This window comes from Oncorhynchus tshawytscha, linkage group LG09, assembly GCF_018296145.1.
Source record: "Oncorhynchus tshawytscha isolate Ot180627B linkage group LG09, Otsh_v2.0, whole genome shotgun sequence".
Taxonomy (NCBI): domain Eukaryota; kingdom Metazoa; phylum Chordata; class Actinopteri; order Salmoniformes; family Salmonidae; genus Oncorhynchus; species Oncorhynchus tshawytscha.
The window spans coordinates 64,104,255-64,124,104 of record NC_056437.1 but is presented as its reverse complement, the minus strand read 5'-3'; the positions used below and the strand labels follow the sequence as shown (position 1 = coordinate 64,124,104).

General features: G+C 47.1%; 1 protein-coding gene across 2 annotated transcripts; it reads right to left on the bottom strand.

Annotated features, from left to right (window-relative positions):
* Positions 1–301: 301 nt before the first annotated feature.
* On the bottom strand, positions 302–19,624 carry scaf1 (SR-related CTD-associated factor 1). Of its 2 annotated transcripts, none has more exons than XM_042327205.1 (9): positions 19,370–19,624; positions 18,440–18,554; positions 18,267–18,346; positions 17,327–17,430; positions 13,289–17,198; positions 13,057–13,139; positions 4,658–4,876; positions 3,172–3,300; positions 302–885 (listed from the first exon to the last, which is right to left on the bottom strand). In XM_042327205.1, exons 5-9 carry the CDS (start codon positions 17,085–17,087, stop codon positions 736–738), a joined length of 4,380 nt encoding a protein of 1,459 aa, XP_042183139.1. In that variant the 5' UTR covers positions 17,088–17,198; positions 17,327–17,430; positions 18,267–18,346; positions 18,440–18,554; positions 19,370–19,624; the 3' UTR covers positions 302–735. The 2 variants fall into 2 exon arrangements, with proteins under 2 accessions (XP_042183139.1, XP_024278372.2); XM_024422604.2 differs by having other exon boundaries at positions 4,658–4,942; positions 19,370–19,623.
* Positions 19,625–19,850: the final 226 nt, after the last annotated feature.

Here is a 19,850-nt window from a genome sequence, read left to right as displayed (position 1 = left end):
CATTTAAGCCCGGTTCGGAACCAGCCCGTATAAAGAATCCATTACAAACAGTTCACTCAGTCAGTGACAGGTCTGCTGCAAGCCTGTAAATCCATAGCTTGTAGGACAGTGACACCCTGCTTTCATTTATTTCTCTCTCTGCCTAAGCACTGATCAGAGTACACACACCTTCAGGGTTGGTTTCCCGGACACAGATTAAGCCTGGTCCCGGATTTAAAACGCAAACTCGATAGAGAATCTCCTGTGCTCAGGAAACCACCCTTCAGAGTACAGACTTCAAATAAAAGACAGGGACAGAATATCAAGTGTCAAATGTCTATATTTAAACCATCCATTCAACAGACCAACCACCTGACTATGACAGGTTTATACCACACAGAGAGAAAGGAGAGTCAGTGTAGTGTACTTACAGTATATACAGTGTGTGTGCGCGCGCATGTGTAAGTGTGTATACATGTATTCTGCATCTCTCCCACAACATTGTACTTTTTTAAAAATTCATATACTGCGTGTGTATATTTCGCAGATATCTACTCAACATTTCTGTACAGCAAGACACACAGGAGACGGGGGGGGGGGGTGTTACGAGTTTACATGGGGACAGCAAATAGGGAGGGGAATAAAACAAAATGTCACTCTACGGCCTCATTGGGCCCAGTCACGTGCAAGGAGTGCGGGGCTGGTCCTTGGGTGGCAGGACCAATGGAAGGAGGGGGAGTGCGACCCCTGGTCCAATCAATAGGAGGAATCCATCTCTCTGTCCTCCCTCTCTTCCTCGTCCATCTTTCGACCGTGCTTCCTGAAGTACTTGTACCTCTGAACATAAAGCTTGACCAGGTTGCTCACCTTGACCGGGTTGATCTCTCCTGTTCGACTGTGGCAGATCTGAGAAGCAGACACAGGTCGGTATTAGTCATAAACACACTACATATCAAATGGCTGTTACAGCGTAATTACTGTGTAGTTACAGTTTAACTAGGCTGTAATTACAACTTCCAATTGTAACTGCTGGAACATAGTAACATATTCTGCATTATATACCGGTTAGTTTGCATCCTGGATGCTGATTGGCTGAAACAGCATTTCAGCCGTGTGTATATTGTACAATATACCACAGGTATAATGCAAAAATACTCATTTTTATGTTGGAAACCAGTTTATAATTGCAATATGGCACCTCTGAGGTTTGTGGTATATGGCCAATATACAGCTTCGCTTTGTACATAATAACAGCCCTTGGCCACGGTACACTGAACAAAAAGATAAAACACAACATACAACAATTTCAAAGATTTTACTGAGTCACAGTTCATAAGGAAATCAATTAAATAAATTAATTATGCCCTAATCGATGGATTTCACATGACTGGGAATACATATACGCATCTATGTGTCACAGATAGCTTCTTTTTTTTTTTAAATGCACGTGGATCAGAAAACCAGTCCGTATTTGGTGTGACCACCATCTGTCTCATGCAGCGCCACACATCTCCTTTGCATAGAGTTGATCAGGCTGTTGATTGTGGCCTGTGGAATGTTGTCACACTCTTCAATGGCAGTGCGAAGTTGCTGGATATTGGCGGGAACCGGAACACGCTGTCGTAAACGTTGATCCAGAGCAACCCAAACATGCTCAATGGGTGACATGGATGTGCAGGCCATGGAAGAACTGGGACATTTTCAGCTTCCAGGAATTGTGTTCAGATCCTTGCGACATGAAGCGGTGCGTTATAATGCGGTGATGGATGAATGGCACGACAATGAGCCTCAGGATCTCGTCATGGTATCCCTATGCATTCAAATTGCCTTCGAGAAAATGCAATCGTGTTACTTATGCCTCCCCATATTATAACCACACTGCCACCACGGGCACTCTGTTCACAATGTTGACATCAGCAAACAGCTCTCCCACACAACGCCGTCTGCCCAGTACAATTGAAACCGGTATTCATCCGTGAAAAGCACACTTCTCTAGTGTGCCAGTGGCCATCGAAGGAGAGTATTTGCCCACTGAAGTCAGTTACGACACCAAACTGCAGTCGGGTCAAGACCCCGGTGAGGACGGCGAGCACACAGACGAGCGTCCCTGAGACGGTTTCTGATAGTTAGTGAAGAAATTCTTCAGTTGTGCATACTCAGTTTCATCAGCTGTCCATCAGCTGCCCGGGCTGGCGTGGTTACACATGGTCTACGGTTGTGAGGCCAGTTAGACATACTGTCAAATTCTCTAAAACGGCATTGGAGGTTGCTTATGAACATTACATTCTCTGGAAACAGCTCTGGTGGACATTCCTGCAGTCAGCATGCCAATTGCAAGCTCCATCAAAACTTGACATCTGTGGCATTGTGTGGTGTGACAAAACTGCACATTTTAGAGTGACCTTTTATTGTCCCCAGCACAAGGTGCAACTGTGTAATGATCATGCTGTTGAATATGCTTCTTGATATGCCACACCTGTCAGGTGGATGGATTATCTTGGCAAAGGAGAAATGCTCACTAACAGGGATGTAAACAAATTTGTGCACAAAATTTGAGAGAAATAAGCTCTTTGTGCATATGTTTTTTTTTTTAAATCTTTTATTTCAGCTCATGAAAAAAACACTTAACATGTTGTGCTTATATTTTTGGCCAATATACCATACCGCCTCAGGCCTTATTGCTTAAATATACTACACTCCCTCTGGCCTTTATGAAGTCTACTTCCAACAACTGCCAACAACTGTTTGTGGAAATTCTTTAAACCTTCACAAACAAGTCAAAGTAATTGTATCGACACCACACCACTCAGTCTAGTAATTACGCCAATCTTTAAATTGTGTGAGCCAATATTTTAAAATGTGCAAGTCAAACAGGTTGAACAGCAATTGTTATTCCTATGGAACAAAATGCACCTACACTCCGTTACTGAGAGACGCTACAGCCTACGCTAAATCCAAAAGCCTGACCATTGCAGAGCAGACGTTTTTGTTCCAACCCAGCACTAACACACCTGATTCAACTGTTTATCAAGTCATAGAATAAGGTGTTTGACACCCTCGAATAACGTTAAGAACTCTGAACAAAGCGTTCGTAACAACGGCGCACTCAGCCGCGTGACAACGGCGCACTTAAACCATGTAATAACAATGTAATGCAGCTAAAGCAGGTTTATGGTTAGAGAGCTGGGTTACCTTGTGTACTGCCTTCCTCAGGATGTCCTTGTAGTCGTCCTTGTTAATGTCTTTACGCTGGTAGTACGGCTTAATGGCCAGCTTCACCTCCTCCACCGCACGCTCCTGAGTGTGGAGCTTCTTCAGGTACTGAGAGCGAGAGAGAGAAAAATAAATAAGAGGTGCAGTACTAAGGGTTGAAAGGTATACCAAAAAGTCAGTACGTTTTTAGATACCAGAACATGCAAAACTGTTTTGCAGTAGAATGTCACTTTCGGTACTTCTGTCAAATGACCCTCACGGATCAAGCCATTCTTATCAGCGCAGCCGACCCCTTATTATAGCGCGCACAGTGCCTGCTCCACTTGCTTATTTCTAGCCTGCACTGGTAGTCTGGGCAACATCATGTTAGCTCCCCACTCATGCTGAACAGAAGTTAACAGACTTGAATAATGCGACAAGGCATGTAGATGTTGAAACTGTTAACTACTGTGAGCAAAACAATGTCGATACCCTTTACAATGGAAGAATATACAGAGTGTCCAGCGTTGTAGGCTAACTTTCCTTGCTAGGTGATAGCTAAAGCCAACATCAATTCACTATCTGAGACTTAATATGCAAAAGGCATATGTTCATTTCAAAGCTGATTATCAATAAAAACTTTGTTTTTTATTTAACCTTCATTTAACTAGGCAAATCAGTTAGGAACAAATTCTTATTTACAATGACGGGCTACCGAGGAACAGTGGGTTAACTGCCTTGTACAGGGGCAGAACGACAGATTTTTATCTTGTCAGCTTGGGGGTTCGGGGATTCGACCCTGCTCTAACCACAAGGCTACCCATTGACCCAAGTTCCTTGGTGTCCTGACTGCCTCATAAATGACATCGTTACTCGTTAGAGACAACGCACATTTTTATGAAAAAGCTACTTCTACGCAAATGTTGTTGAATACAATTTGTCATCTGTAGCCCCATGGAATCACCCAAAAACAAGGCCAATAACTCAATGCATGCACACACTCCTATTGAATATGCATTCACCTGTATTGTCCATATGCTACAGATATATTTACCCAACAGATTATTCAAATAAATTATTACCATTATGTAGTTAGATTGGTAAAAACAAAGTCAAACTGATTGCATGATTGTATTGATCAATTAATGCATACATGGCTGTCTCTGAAAAATTGTTAGTAAAAAAATGCAAATGTAATGATATTGAACTCAAAAGATGCCCAACGATTGAACAGAGCAGTAGCTGAGTATATCTGTCTGGATAAAGTGCCATTCGGTGACTTTGGCTAATATGCCTTTTTTTTGTTGCCATGGAACCGTTTTGGTATTGAGCATCGTGATACTAAGTCAACATTCTGGTATCGTGACAACACTATGAGGTACTGTACTGATAGTCAGATGACCTTCCTTTCCACACACACACACACACACATCTGTAATTGGAAGATATGGGAGTGGTAGAAAGACATGGTTTTTAATGGTGCTACCTTGTCAGGGTCCTTGCTCTCGTTGTCCCAGCCTATGTCACTGGAGCCCCCGGACCCTCCCGAGAACCCAGAGGGCATGGGAGGGGGCGGGGTCTGGGCGCAGCCGCCACCCATAGACATGCCAGGGTGCAGGTGGCTGGGCGTGGTTTTGGTGCAGCCCACCATTGGGAGAGAGCTGTGCAGGATGAACTGGGCAGGGGTGGGGCCGGGGGGAGGAACCTGGGAAGAGGAAGAAGAGGAAGGGGCATGCTGCGATGAATGGTTCTGATTGGTTTGGGAGAGAATCTGCAAGAGAGAGAGAGACGGAAGGTATGATGAGAAACGGAAGTGCTTGGTCAGATATTGAACACCTTCAAAACAATCCAAGACAAATATGTAACACATACAGTTGAAGTCAGACGTTTACATACACTTATGTTGGAGTCATTAAAACTTGTTTTTCAACCACTCCACAAATTTCTTAACAAACTATAGTTTTGGCAAGTCGGTTAGGACATCTACTTTGTGCATGACAAGTAATTTTTCCAACAATTGTTTACAGACAGATTATTTCACTTATAATTCACTGTATCACAATTCCAGTGGGTCAGAGGTTTACATACACTAAATTGACCGCGCCTTTAAACAGCTTGGAAAATACCAGAAAATGTCGTGGCTTTAGAAGCTTCTGATAGGCTAATTGACATAATTTGAGTCAATTGTAGGTGTACCTGTGGATGTATTTTAAGGCCCAGCTTCAAACTCAGTGCCTCTTTGCTTGACATCATGGGAAAATCTAAAGAAATCAGCCAAGACCTCAGAAAAATAATTGTAGACCTCCGCAAGTCTGGTTCATCCATGGGAGCAATTTCCAAACGCCTGAAGGTACCATGTTCATCTGTACAAACAATAGTACGCAAGTATAAACACCATGGGACCACACAGCCATCATACCGCTCAGGAAGGAGATGTGTTCTGTCTCCTAGAGATGAACGTACTTTGGTGCGAAAAGTGCAAATCAATCCTAGAACAGCAAAAGACCTTGTGAAGATGCTGGAGGAAACGGGTACAAAAGTATCTATATCCACAGTAAAACGAGTCCTATATCAACATAACCTGAAAGGCCGCTCAGCAAGGAAGAAGCCACCACTCCAAAACCGCCATAAAAGCCAGAATACGGTTTGCAACTGTACATGGAGACAAAGTTTGTACTTTTTGGAGAAATGTCCTCTAGTCTGATGAAACAAAAATAGAACGGGCCTAAGAACACCATCCCAAATGTGAAGCACGTGGTGGCAGCATCATGCTGTGGGGGTGCTTTGCTGCATGAGAGACTGGTGCACTTCACAAAATAGATGGCGTCATGAGGTAGGAAAATGATGTCGCTTCAATATATCCACATCTCAAGACATCAGTCAGGAAGTTAAAGCTTGGTCGCAAATGGGTCTTCCAAATGGACAATTGGCCCCAAAGTTGTGGCAAAATGGCTTAAGGACAACAAAGTCAAGGTATTGGAGTGGCCATCACAAAGCCCTGACCTCAATCCTATAGAAAATGTGTGGGCAGAACAGAAAAAGCGTGTGCGAGCAAGGAGGCCTACAAACCTGACTCAGTTACACCAGCTCTGTCAGGAGGAATGTGCCAAAATTCACCCAACTTATTGTGGGAAGCTTGTGGAAGGCTATCCGAAACGTTTGACCAAAGTTAAACAATTTAAAGGCAATGCTACCAAATACTAATTGAGTGTATGTAAACTTCTGAATAAGAGCGGAAATAAATCACTCTACTATTATTCTGACATTTTACACTCTTAAAATAAAGTGGTGAGCCTAACTGACCTAAGACAGGGGAATTTACTAGAATTAAATGTCAGGAATTGTGAAAAACTGAGTTTAAATGTATTTGGTTGAGGTGAATGTAAACTTCCAACTTCAACTGGAAACCATGTCTTCAGAAAGTATTCACCTCCCTTGACCTTTTCCACATTTTGTTGTGTTTGTAGAGCCTTAATGTAAAATGGATTCAATTTAGATTTTGTGTCACTGGCCTACACACAATACCCCAATAATATCAAAGTGGAATTGTGTTTTTAGAAATTAAAGGCTGAAGTGTCTTTAGTCAATAAGTATTCAACCTCTGTTATGGTAAGCGTAAACAAGTTCAGGACAAACATTTTTCCTTAAGTCACAATCAGTTGCATGGACTACCTCATCTCTGTAACCCACACATACAGATAATTGTAAGGTCCCTCAGCCGAGCAGTGAATTTCAAACACAGCTTCAACCACAAATACCAGGAAGGTTTTCCAATGCCTCGCGAAGGACACGTAATTGGTAGGAAAAAAGCAGACACTGAATATCCCTTTGAGCATGTTGAAGTTGTTAATTACACTTTGAACGGTGCATCAATACGCCCAATCACTACAAAGATACAGGAATCCTTCCTAACTCAGTTGCCGTAGAGGAAGGAGGCCAAAGGTGATTTTTATTACATTTTATTTTCCCCCCAGTCTGCAGGCACCCGGCCCGCCACAAGGAGTCGCTAGAGCGTGATGAGCCAAGTAAATCCCAATCATGGCCGGTTGTGATACAGCCCGGGATCGAACCTGAGTATGTAGTGACGCCTCTAGCACTGCGAGGCAGTGCCTTAGACCGGTGCGCCACTCAGGTGGCCCAGCCAATGGTGACTTTAAAACAGTTACAGGCTGTGATAATCCATTCCTTACTTAGATGTACATGTATTTCAAATCGAATCAAATCCAAATCAAATCCAATTTTATTTGTCACATACACATGGTTAGCAGATGTTAATGCGAGTGTAGCGAAATGCTTGTGCTTCTAGTTCCGACAATGCAGTAATAACGAACAAGTAATCTAACTAACAATTCCAAAAAAACTACTGTCTTATACACAGTGTAAGGGGATAAAGAATATGTACATAAGGATATATGAATGAGTGATGGTACAGAGCAGCATAGGCAAGATACAGTAGATGATATCGAGTACAGTATATACATATGAGATGAGTATGTAAACCAAGTGGCGTAGTTAAAGTGGCTAGTGATACATGTATTACATAAGGATGCAGTCGATGATATAGAGTACAGTATCTACGTATGCATATGAGATGAATAATGTAGGGTAAGTAACATTATATAAGGTAGCATTGTTTAAAGTGGCTAGTGATATATTTACATCATTTCCCATCAATTCCCATGATTAAAGTGGCTGGAGTAGAGTCAGTGTCATAGACAGTGTGTTGGCAGTAGCCACTCAATGTTAGTGGTGGCTGTTTAACAGTCTGATGGCCTTGAGATAGAAGCTGTTTTTCAGTCTCTCGGTCCCAGCTTTGATGCACCTGTACTGACCTCGCCTTCTGGATGACAGCGGGGTGAACAGGCAGTGGCTCGGGTGGTTGATGTCCTTGATGATCTTTATGGCCTTCCTGTAGCATCGGGTGGTGTAGGTGTCCTGGAGGGCAGGTAGTTTGCCCCGGTGATGCGTTGTGCAGACCTCACTACCCTCTGGAGAGCCTTACGGTTGAGGGCGGTGCAGTTGCCATACCAGGCGGTGATACAGCCCGCCAGGATGCTCTCGATTGTGCATCTGTAGAAGTTTGTGAGTGCTTTTGGTGACAAGCCGAATTTCTTCAGCCTCCTGAGGTTGAAGAGGCGCTGCTGCGCCTTCCTCACGATGCTGTCTGTGTGAGTGGACCAATTCAGTTTGTCTGTGATGTGTATGCCGAGGAACTTAAAACTTGCTACCCTCTCCACTACTGTTCCATCGATGTGGATGGGGGGGTGTTCCCTCTGCTGTTTCCTGAAGTCCACAATCATCTCCTTAGTTTTGTTGACGTTGAGTGTGAGGTTATTTTCCTGACACCACACTCCGAGGGCCCTCACCTCCTCCCTGTAGGCCGTCTCGTCGTTATTGGTAATCAAGCCTACCACTGTTGTGTCGTCCGCAAACTTGATGATTGAGTTGGAGGCGTGCATGGCCACGCAGTCGTGGGTGAACAGGGAGTACAGGAGAGGGCTCAGAACGCACCCTTGTGGGGCCCCAGTGTTGAGGATCAGCGGGGAGGAGATGTTGTTGCCTACCCTCACCACCTGGGGGCGGCCCGTCAGGAAGTCCAGAACCCAGTTGCACGGGCGGGGTCGAGACCCAGGGTCTCGAGCTTGATGACGAGCTTGGAGGGTACTATGGTGTTGAATGCCGAGCTGTAGTCGATGAACAGCATTCTCACATAGGTATTCCTCTTGTCCAGATGGGTTAGGGCAGTGTGCAGTGTGGTTGAGATTGCATCGTCTGTGGACCTATTTGGGCGGTAAGAAAATTGGAGTGGGTCAAGGGTGTCAGGTAGGGTGGAGGTGATATGGTCCTTGACTAGTCTCTCAAAGCACTTCATGATGACGGATGTGAGTGCTACGGGCGGTAGTCGTTTAGCTCAGTTACCTTAGCTTTCTTGGGAACAGGAACAATGGTGGCCCTCTTGAAGCATGTGGGAACAGCAGACTGGTATAGGGATTGATTGAATATGTCCGTAAACACACCGGCCAGCTGGTCTGCGCATGCTCTGAGGGCGCGGCTGGGGATGCCGTCTGGGCCTGCAGCCTTGCGAGGGTTAACACGTCTAAATGTCTTACTCACTTCGGCTGCAGTGAAGGAGAGACCGCATGTTTTCGTTGCAGGCCGTGTCAGTGGCACTGTATTGTCCTCAAAGCGGGCAAAAAAGTTATTTAGTCTGCCTGGGAGCAAGACATCCTGGTCCGTGACTGGGCTGGGTTTCTTCCTGTAGTCCGTGATTGACTGTAGACCCTGCCACATGCCTCTTGTGTCTGAGCCGTTGAATTGAGATTCTACTTTGTCTCTGTACTGGCGCTTAGCTTGTTTGATAGCCTTGCGGAGGGAATAGCTGCACTGTTTGTATTCAGTCATGTCACCAGACACCTTGCCCTGATTAAAAGCAGTGGTTCGCGCCTTCAGTTCCACACGAATGCTGCCATCAATCCACGGTTTCTGGTTAGGGAATGTTTTAATCGTTGCTATGGGAACGACATCTTCAACGCACGTTCTAATGAACTCGCACACCGAATCAGCGTATTCGTCAATGTTGTTGTCTGACGCAATACGAAACATCTCCCAGTCCACGTGATGGAAGCAGTCTTGGAGTGTGGAGTCAGCTTGGTCGGACCAGCGTTGGACAGACCTCAGCGTGGGAGCTTCTTGTTTTTGTATTTAGGGAATATGTTGTGAAAATGTTAGATATTACTGCACTGTCGGAGCTAGAAGTACAAGCATTTCGCTACACCCGCAATAACATCTGCTAAACACGTGTATGTGACCAATGAATTTGATTTGATTTAAAGTAAAACTGCAAACAATGTGGCAAAGAAATTTACTTTGTCCTGAATACAAAGATTTATGTTGGTGCAAACACCACATCACTGAGTACCACGCTTCATATTTTCAAGCATGGTGGTGCCTGCATCATGTTATGGGTATGCTGGTCATCGGCAAGGACCAGGGATTTTTCTAGTATAAAAAAAAAAACTGTGTAGAGCTAAGCATAGGCAAAATCCTAGAGGACAACCTGGTTCAGTCTGCATTCCAACAGACACTTGGAGACATTCACCTTTCAGCAGGACAATTATCTAAAACACCAGGCCAAATGTACCCTGGAATTGCAAGATAACATTGAATGTTCCCAAGTGGCCTAGTTACAGTTGACTTAAATCTGCTTGAAATTCAAATAAAATCTTAATTATCACATCCGCCGAATACAAAGGTGTAGAACTTACAGCAAAATGCTTACTTACAAGCCCTTAACCAACAATGCCATTCAAGAAAGAGTTGAGAAAATATTTACTAAATAAACAAAAGTATAAAATGTAATAAAAAGTAACAATAACAAGGCTATATACAAGGGGTACCAGTACCGAGGGATACAGGTTAGTAAAGGTAGTTTGCAAATGTTGGTAACGATGCTTTGAGTGTGGCTGTTGTCGATGTGTGCAGAGGTTCCCTGGTTCGAGCCCAGGTAGGGGAGAGGAGAGGGAAGGAAGCTATAATGTTACACATGCATGAGAGCACCAGCTGTTCCGGACGACTGTGATCAAGCTCTCCATAGCCTATGCAAGTAAGACAATTTAAACAGGTCAACATTCACAAGGCCGCAGGGCCAGACGAATTACCAGGACGTGTACTCAGAGCATGCGTGGACCAACTGGCAAGTGTCTTCATTGACATTTTCAACCTCTCCCTGACCGAGTCTGTAATACCTTCATGTTTCAAGTAGACCTCCATAGTCCCTGTGCCAAAGAAAGTGTTGTTTGGACTTCCTAAACGTGCCGCCCCCAGGTGGTAAGGTTAGGCAACAACACATCAGCTACGCTGATCCTTAACAGGGTGCACCTCGGGTGTATGCTTAGTCCCCTCTTGTACTCCCTGTTCACCTATGACTGTGTGGCAAAGCATGACTCCAACACCCTCATTAAGCTTTCTGATGACACGTGGCAGGCCTTATTACCGACAACAATAAGACCGCCTATAGGGAGGAGGTTTGCACATGTAGGTAGGGGTAAGGTGGCTATGCATAGATAATAAACTGCGAGTAGCAGTTGTGTAAAAACAAAGGGGGAGGGGTCAATGTAAACAGTCCGCGTGGCCATTTTATTAATTGTTCAGCAGTCTTATGGCTTGGGGGTAGAAGCTGTTAAGTGAGAATAGCGCGCACCCCGCTAACTAGCTAGCCATTTCACATCGGTTACACATGCTTCAGTGTTGCTGGCCTTAAAGCAAGCATCAAAAGGCATTTAGCCCGTCTGGTAGGCTCGTGTCACTGGGCAGCTCTCGGATGAGTTTTCCTTTGTACTCCGTAATAGTTTGCAAGCACTGCCACATCCAACAAGCGTCAGAGCCGGCGTAGTAAGATTCAACCCTAGTTCCTGTATTGATGCTTTGCCTGTTTAAATGATTCATCTGAAGGCATAGTGGTTCTTATAAGCGTGTGGATGTGTCCCGCTCCTTGAAAGCAGCAGCTCTAGCCTTTAGCTCAGTGCGGATGTTGCCTGTAATCCATGGCTTCTGGTTGGGATATGTAAGTACGGTCACTGTGGTGATGACATCGTCGATGTACTTATTGATGAAGCCGGTAACCGATGTGATAAACTCCTCAATGCCATTGGATGAATCCGGGAACAGTCTGTAGCGTAGCAGCCGCATCATTTGACCACTTCAGTATTGAGTCACATACTTCCTGCTTTAGTTTTTGCTTGTAAGCAGGAATCTGGAGGATATAATTATGGTCCAATTTGCAAAATGGAGGGCGAGGGAGAGCTTTGTATGCGTCTCTGTGTGTGGAGTAAAGGTGGTCTAGTTTCCCCCCCCCCCTTTGGTTGCACATATGTCATGCTTGTAGAAATAACGGAAAATGGATTTAAGTTTGCCTGCATTAAAGTCTCCGGCCACATGGCGCGACACTTCTGGATGAGCATATTCTTCTTTGCTTATGGCCTTATACAGCTCATTGAGTGCGGTCATAGTGCTAGCATGGGTTTGTTGTGGTAAATAGACAGCTACAAAAAATATAGATGAAAACTTGGTAGATTGTGAGGTCTACAGGTTATCATGGGGTACTCTCACTCAGGCGAGCAATACCTCAAGACTTTAATATTAAACATCACGCACCAACTGTTATTGACAAATATACACATACCACCACCCCTCGTCTTACCAGACATAGCTGTTCTGTCCTGCAGATGCCCGGAAAAGCCAGCCAACTGTTTATTATCCGTGTCGTCCTTCAGCCATGACTCGGTGAAACATACGATATTACCGTTTTTAATGTCCCGTTGGTAGGATAGTCTTGAACAGAACTCATCCAGTTTATTCTCCAGTGATGTCATGTTGGCCAATAGAACGGATGGTAGACGCAGGTTACCAAATAGGGATATCTTCTGTATACCACCCCTACCTTGTCACAAGACAACTGATTGGCTCAAACGCATTAAGGAAAGAAATTCCACAAATTAACTTTTAAAAAGGCACACATATTAATTGAAATGCATTCCAAGTGACAACCTCATGGAGCTGGTTGAGAAAATGCCAAGAGTATGCAAAGCTGTCATCAAGGCAAAGGGTGGCTACTTTGCAGAATCTCAAATATAAAATATATTTTGATTTGTTTCACACTTTTTTGGTTATGACATGATTCCATGTGTCATTTCATAGTTTTGATGTCTTCACTACTATTCTACAATGTAGAAAATAGTAAAAATAAAGAAAAATCCTGGAATGAGTAGGTGTGTCCAAACTTTTGACTGGTACTGTGTGTACACACACACACACACACACACACACACACACACACACACACACACACACAGGAATATAATTACTCAAAGACACACGCACACACACCTGGCTTGTAGCATGAATGAACTCTTGGGCTTTGGCTCTACTTGCGATATTGGCCTCTTCCATCTTAAACAGCAGAGCTGTCACTGAAATACAGAGAGCAAAGGGTTAGTAAAACCTTATAGATATTATATACTTCATTGTAGCAACAGGAATACCCCAAAAAAGTAATGCCCCTCCACCAAAAATCTACTAGTTGACATTATTATAACGAATGCTCGTGACAGAGACTTACATGCTAAAACTCCTCCGGCTGTGCAGTCCACTCCTGTCTGCAGACTCCAGGGGAGGGTAGGGGCAGCAGGAGGGGGAGGAGGAGGCGGTGGCAGCTTGTTGGCTGAGGATGAAGAAACAGAAGAAGAGGAAGAGGAGGAGGGGTCTGTGGAGGAAGGAGGTAGGGAGAGAGAGGCGAGGGCAGAGCCAGATGAGGAGGAGCAAGGGGGTGAGGCCAGGGATTTGGAGGCTTCTTCCAGAGGGAGGGGCTTTATGCTGGAGGGGCCGTATTGTGAGAGGCCTCCCCCCTGGGAGGATGGTACGGACGTGGGACTGGAGGGGGGCAGGTTGGGGGTGCTCTGGGTCTGAGCGGGGCAGTCCTCGGATAGGAAGGAGGGCTCAGGGGTCTTACAGCTGCTGTCCACAGTCTGCGAGTCGGGAGACGACTCCCGAGCATCACGCGAGGTGGTGAAGGAGGGCGGAGGGGTGTGGGGGGGTGAGGAGGACGGGGGGAGGACACTGGTCGAAGAGGAGGATGATGAAGAAGAGGATGAGGAAGGGGTTGGACCGGCTGGACCAGAGTGTGGACTGGATGGTTTAGTCCCGACTCCTGATTGGATGTCGGAGGACGGTCCACCCCAGCCGCCGCCCTCAGAGCTACAGTTGGCCATGGCGCCATCCACGTCCGTCAAACCAGCGGCTAAGCCTTTCTCTCCCCGCATCTTCTTCGCCAGCCGCCGCCTACGCTTGGTTGCCAGGGACGATGAGGGCGAAGATGCCGAGGAGGAAGTGGAGGTGGTGGAGCTGGGCTTGGCCTTCTTGGACTTCAGTGTTGCCACCGTGGGATTGGCCAGCGAGGAGGAAGGGGGAGCGGCCAGGGAACTGCGTTTGCCCACCTTCCCCAGGTCCTTGCGTCCACTCAGCAATAGAGGCTCAGAGCAGGGCTTGAGGAACGGAGACCTGCTCTCATTGTCCCTCCTAAAGACCACCGCAATGGAACCTCCCACCACCGGCATACCAGAGCCCCCTACTGACCCGCCTGCCCCGAGGAGCTCCATGCCCAGCTTTCCAGAGCCCACCGGGCCCCCCGTGGTGCTGCTCACGCCCTCACGCACAAGCACTGACACTTTGGATTGCAGCTTGGCTTTCCTCCCACCACCGCTTAATTTCTTGGACCTGCCAGACCGACCAGACTCTTTCTTTCCCCCTTTTTCCCCACGATCTTTCTCCTTCCCCATCTTCCGCCCTCGTTTGGCCGAGGGGAGGGTGGCTAGGGCGGCCTGGGTTGGGGAGAGTGAGGCAGTGGAGAGCCCCTTGCCTTTGGGTCGAACCGAGGAGGAAGAGGATGACTCGGACTGACCAGCTTTCTTGCCCGTTCGGGATTTCTTCTTGAAGTGGTGGCGTCCAGGTTTGGTGGCGGTCTTGGGTTTGGCGCTGGGGGCAGCGGGTTCCAGAAGCTGGGGGGGGGGTGGGGAGTCTTCTATAGAGGGGTAGTCTGAGTCCAGGGCCTCCCCGTCCAGAGAGTGCATGTTTATCTCCAGTTTGTCTGAAAAGTGGTCTGAGTCATAGCCATGGTAATGTGACGGCGGCGAGAGGGAGCGGCTCCCACGCCGGCCCATGCCTTCTTCCAACTCTTCGTCCGAGCGCCGACGCCTCTTCTTCTTCCTCTTGTGGGGCTTGTCCGAGCCCTGGGGGCTGTGGGGGGAGGATGGAGCCAGCGGGGGGGAACCGGGGAGAGTGGTGGTGGTGGTCGTGGTGACCGTGATGGTGCGCTTGATGGCGAACAGGTCAGAGCCATTGAGATCCTGGATGGACGGTGGCACCACGGGACGACCGTCTCTACGTCGTTCCCTGTTCCCTTCTCTGACCCTGTCCCCTTCTCTGACCCTGTCCCTTTCTCTGTCCCTTTCTCCATCTCTGTCTCTGTCCCTGTCCCTTTCTCTGTCCCTGTCCCTTTCTCTGTCCCTGTCCCTTTCTCGGTGCCTGTCCCTTTCTCGGTGCCTGTCCCTTTCTCGGTGCCTGTCCCGGTGCCTTCGTTCTATGCTTCCTTTAGACCTCTTGGAGCTGCCTCTTTCTCGGCTGGTCGATTCGCGGATGCCGTCTCGCTCTCTTTCCCTCTTTATCCGGCTCGAGTCTCTATCCCTCTCCCTTCTCCGGGTGTCATCTTTCTTTCTGTCCTTGTCTCGATCTCCATCTTGTTCCACATCTCGGTCTCTGTACCGGTCTCTGTTATTCTCTCTGTCTCTATCTCTCTCTCTGTGTTGGTCCTCTGAAGTGTTTGACCAGGAGCGACCCCCGCGTATTTGCCGCACTGAGGAGTTTTGTGAGCGGGGGCGTGCTGAAGATTCCGGGGTGCTCCATCGTCTCTTCTTCCTCTTTCTGCTATCGCTTCTGCTGCTCCTCCCTCTCTCCTCCACCTTTGTTTTCTTCTCTCTCTCACTCCGCCGCCCCCTCTCCCTGTGTCTTTCCTTCCTCTCACCACTCTTCTCTCCTCCGCAATCCTTCTCTTTCCTTTTCTTCCTCCTCCTCCTACTCTCCTCCTCCTCCTCCCCTACCTTTCCCTCCTTCCGCTTGCGCCGCTCCCTCTCCTTGGAACTCTTGGAGGACTTGCGGCTCTTGTCCTTCTCGGCAGTGGAGGGAGGGGGGGGAGGCAGAAGGAGGGTGTGAGGAGACGATGGGAGGTGCTGAGGTGAGAGGGAAGAAGGGAAGGAGGAACGGTATCTCGCCTTACGCCGGCTGACCAGCTTCCTCCTAAGATCTCCCACCCCGACCACCACCTCTTCCTCTTCTTCCTCCTCCTCCTCCTCCTCCTCCTCCTCCTCCATGGGCTCCCCATCCTCCCTGCCAGGCATCACCGGCCCCGCCCAGTCCCCATCAGCCCGCACCGACACAAAGCTATCCCCATCCAACACTCTCAGGATCCTCTCCGGCTTAGCTCCCCCGTGGAGGAAAGGACTGCCAGATGAGATGGGGAGGACGAGAGGAACGATTCCTTCCCGGCCTCTCTCCTCCCTATTCCCTTCGTCCCTCTCGGTGGCCCCCACGATCTCACCCTCCTCAATTTCAGAGTGGTCCGAGTGGTCCGCCTTCTCTCTCCTGTCCCGTACTTTCACCCGGGGCTCTTTGGTTCGGTCCAGCCTCCTCCGGAGGGGTAGAGGAAGGGAGCGCGGGGAGAGCGGGGGAACAGAGAGAGTGTCCGTGGAGTCTGGAGGAGCATTGTCCTTCTCCTCTCCTCCTGTCCCCCCCGTCTCTGCCTTCCTTTTCTTCCCTCTGGCATCGCTCCCCTTGCTGCTCACGCTGTTCCCTCTCTCCCTCCCTCCACCCATTGCTCGCTCCTCCTCCTCTTTCTCTGAGGGGGGAGAGCCGGTCGGATCAAAGGGATCGTACTTTTCCCCTTCTTCCTCCTCCTCGGCCGCTCCTCCCTCCCTCTCTCCTTCCGTGGGGTGAAAAGGGTCGTAGATCTCCGTCTCGTCCTCTTTTTGTCCGTCGGTGCCCACAGGGGGTGGGGAGAGACATAAGGGATCAGAGGAGGAGAAAGGGGGGTCAGCGAGAGAGGAGGGGGGAGCCAGGGAGGCGGAAGTGGAGGACACTACGTCACCCATCATCACGCTGTTGGCCCTTCCCTCTTGGATGTCGTTGTGGTAGCTGGTTGCCACAGCTCCAGGAGAGGAGGATGAAGAGGAAGGTGGGGAGGCAGGAGAGGAGGAAGGAGAGGAGGGAGATGTGGAGGAGGGCAGGGGGCTCTTGGCAGTCTCTGTGATCCCGTGAGGAGGAGGGACGGCAGGCACCCCTTTAAGGCCTGGGATTCGAGTTAAATCCATGGCCAGGATGGGAGCTGGGCTTGGGGCAAGCTGCAGTCCAGTCAGTACTCCCTGGAGCCTGGGGTTGTGGCTGGAGGAGGGATGCTAAGGGCCGGGGATAAAAGAGCAACCCTGAAAGATGAGACAAGAAATGTTAGGCTTTAATCAACCACCTGGGGTCTACAATCTGTGAAGTGTGTGTGTGTTTGGGGGAAGTAGAGTATTGTAGGTGTGTATTTGAGTCGGTACCAATAATTTACCTGACTTCCTGTTGCCTATACCAGCGGTGACAGTGGACAAGATACTGAGCAGTGACGAGCCTTCAACTCTCACCTCAGCTGTCAACTCGACTTCAAGGTCAGAACTGGAATACAAATACATCACTCCTGAGACCACGCACAGTGGAACCGGCACATCTAAATTCCCTGTTATGTCATTTATTATATTGGGTGTCTCCCTCGCCCATACATTTCAGCTTACTTTTCACTCTGACATCCTCTCTTTAGCCGGGCATATGATTTTGGCCCCAATTTAGCTGTCCCTGACAAGTTTGAGATTGGAGACAAAATACACGTCGTTGCCTACTCGGGGCGCGTGGCTGTCACCGATGCTTGTTTAAATGTGAGCGGGCCAGAGAAGAAATCTGAGGGCTACCGATCCCGTCTTTGAGACGTCCCGATATTTTCAAAAAAATCTACAATGCTCTTGTAGTGTGAGATGTTTAACGACAAGTTTTGAGACCGGTGATCAGCAATAGCCAAAGACATCCTACCAGTGATGATGATGTATCGCGTCTGCCAGAATGTGTACTCTTAAACAAGAGTGATGACTACTACTTGCATGCAGTTGTACTCGCCTTTAACCAAAGCGTAAGATCATCACAGCTCTGAAGTTGACAAGCAATGTTATTCAATCCAAAAATGTATTGGCTTGATATTTCAACTCTGCATGGCATGCGTGAATGTCTGACTGAAAACGTTTATGAGGCGGCTTTGACCCACAGCTCATTCTAGCTCATCTAATTACATAATTGTTTTTGCGAGACAGCGTGGTATTGCGAATCCTCGCGGCCAAGGGAAGAATTTTATAGCGTGTGACCCCCGTCTCTGCCACATCGTTTAGAGTGGCAACACTATGTTGGCAAGGCAAAAAGAATTACAGGAAAGATTTTAAAAGTAATGTAGTGTACGCCGGAATTACCTATCAAGGAGATGCTGTGGAGAGCAGTGAAGATAGACCAGGAAGGGAAGCGTTTCGGGGGTTGCAGTAATGACAGCTCCCTATACGAAGGGGAGAGACAGACAAACACACACATTAATAGCTGCTACAGTCAGTGGAAGAGCTTTAAAAAACACACACACAATCACACTCACCAGCTCGCTAGGCTCGTCATCTGGGCTCTCCCTATCGCAATTGGTAACACCTCAACCTCGTCCTACTCCTTTCTTCATCATTATCTGTCTCCTCTTCGCTGGAGTCTTTCTCTGTCTGAAGCAACATAAGGCAAATCCAATTTTGTTTTGAAGAATCTTGTAGTGTAGTGCAGTGTGTGACCCTCCCTCTGTGCCACATCGCTTATCACTTCAGGTATATTAGAAAATGTAGACCGTGAATAAATGTAAGCATTCCTCAATTCAAATCAGTTGCAGCATAACCATAAACAAAATGATTTAACCAAAACCTTCAACTTCTACGGTACCCCCTCAATTAATTTGAGGAAGCACAGTTACAGCACAATCCTTTGTTTCTGGGATTCAGGCTGTCTCCATCAGTTTCTTCCTCTATGGCTATCTATGTGAGAACAATAGTGAAATTGTAGTCTAGCTAGTCTCGACATCAAGCTATCATTACTGATCGGGGTTAGCCGTTTAGCTAATTTCACAGTTTCCTGCGAAAAAAAACACGAAAGATAGACGATAATGACATTCAGTGATTGGGTCGTAACTATGTAATGCTAGCTGGCTAATAAGACCACAGATCTATAATGAAAACTGCAGCCAGCGAACGAGAGCGCTAACTAATGCTAGCTAACTATCTAATTAGCCATTGCATTAGTTATAACTGGCAGTGGCTAGCTAACGTTAGATGTTGCAAAATACCTGGATCAGGCCGCACTATAGTCAGTTGACTAGGCTAACAAACTACATCAACTAACTTAACTAGCAAATACACTTGATCACTGAAAACTAGTTACAATCGTCACATGTTTTCAGTGGAATAGATTCGTAGCTAGCCAGCCAGACCTGCCAGAAATAGCAGTAACGTTACTAGCTAGCTGGCCAGGAATGCTAATGTTAGCTCACCTCCTAGCTACACCAGTCAAATACATGCGCTAAATTCCTTAGATCCAGTTATATGTTTTGTCCGTGTAAATCCACAATCTTCAACTACCCTTTATTTTCTAAAACATGCAATTTACGTTTAAAAAACAGTATTAAAGGTTGAGATATTGTTATTTTAAAAGCACAATAAGAGGCCCATCCCATCCATTGCCGACATTTTACTTCCCTTCACTTGAAACCGGTCAACAAGGGCCGACGGGAAATTAAGTTTTTCGTTGATCGGGCTAATGTTGGGGATGACAACCTACCAAATGCTATTTGAAAGATCATGAACAAAATAAATACGTTTCCCGCCTATACATCTAGATGTGTATTTAATACTGAAGATTATATTTTTTCACGTTTCGATGACTGAATATCAAGCCTTTATTATAACAAATAATTGCAGCGGTCTTAGGCACTGCATTTCAGTGCTTGAGGCTGGTTCGAATCCAGGCTGTAT

What these genes read in the sequence shown, in the direction of transcription:
- scaf1 (XM_024422604.2), bottom strand. Translation starts at nt 17,087, where the DNA reads ATGGATTTAACTCGAATCCCAGGCCTTAAAGGGGTGCCTGCCGTCCCT. An exon ending in AGCCGGAGGAGTTTTAGCAT is followed by an intron (nt 13,140 to 13,288) that starts GTAAGTCTCTGT and finishes TCTGTATTTCAG; the next exon opens with TGACAGCTCTGCTGTTTAAG. An exon ending in AGAGCAAGGACCCTGACAAG is followed by an intron (nt 3,301 to 4,657) that starts GTAGCACCATTA and finishes TCTCGCTCTCAG; the next exon opens with TACCTGAAGAAGCTCCACAC.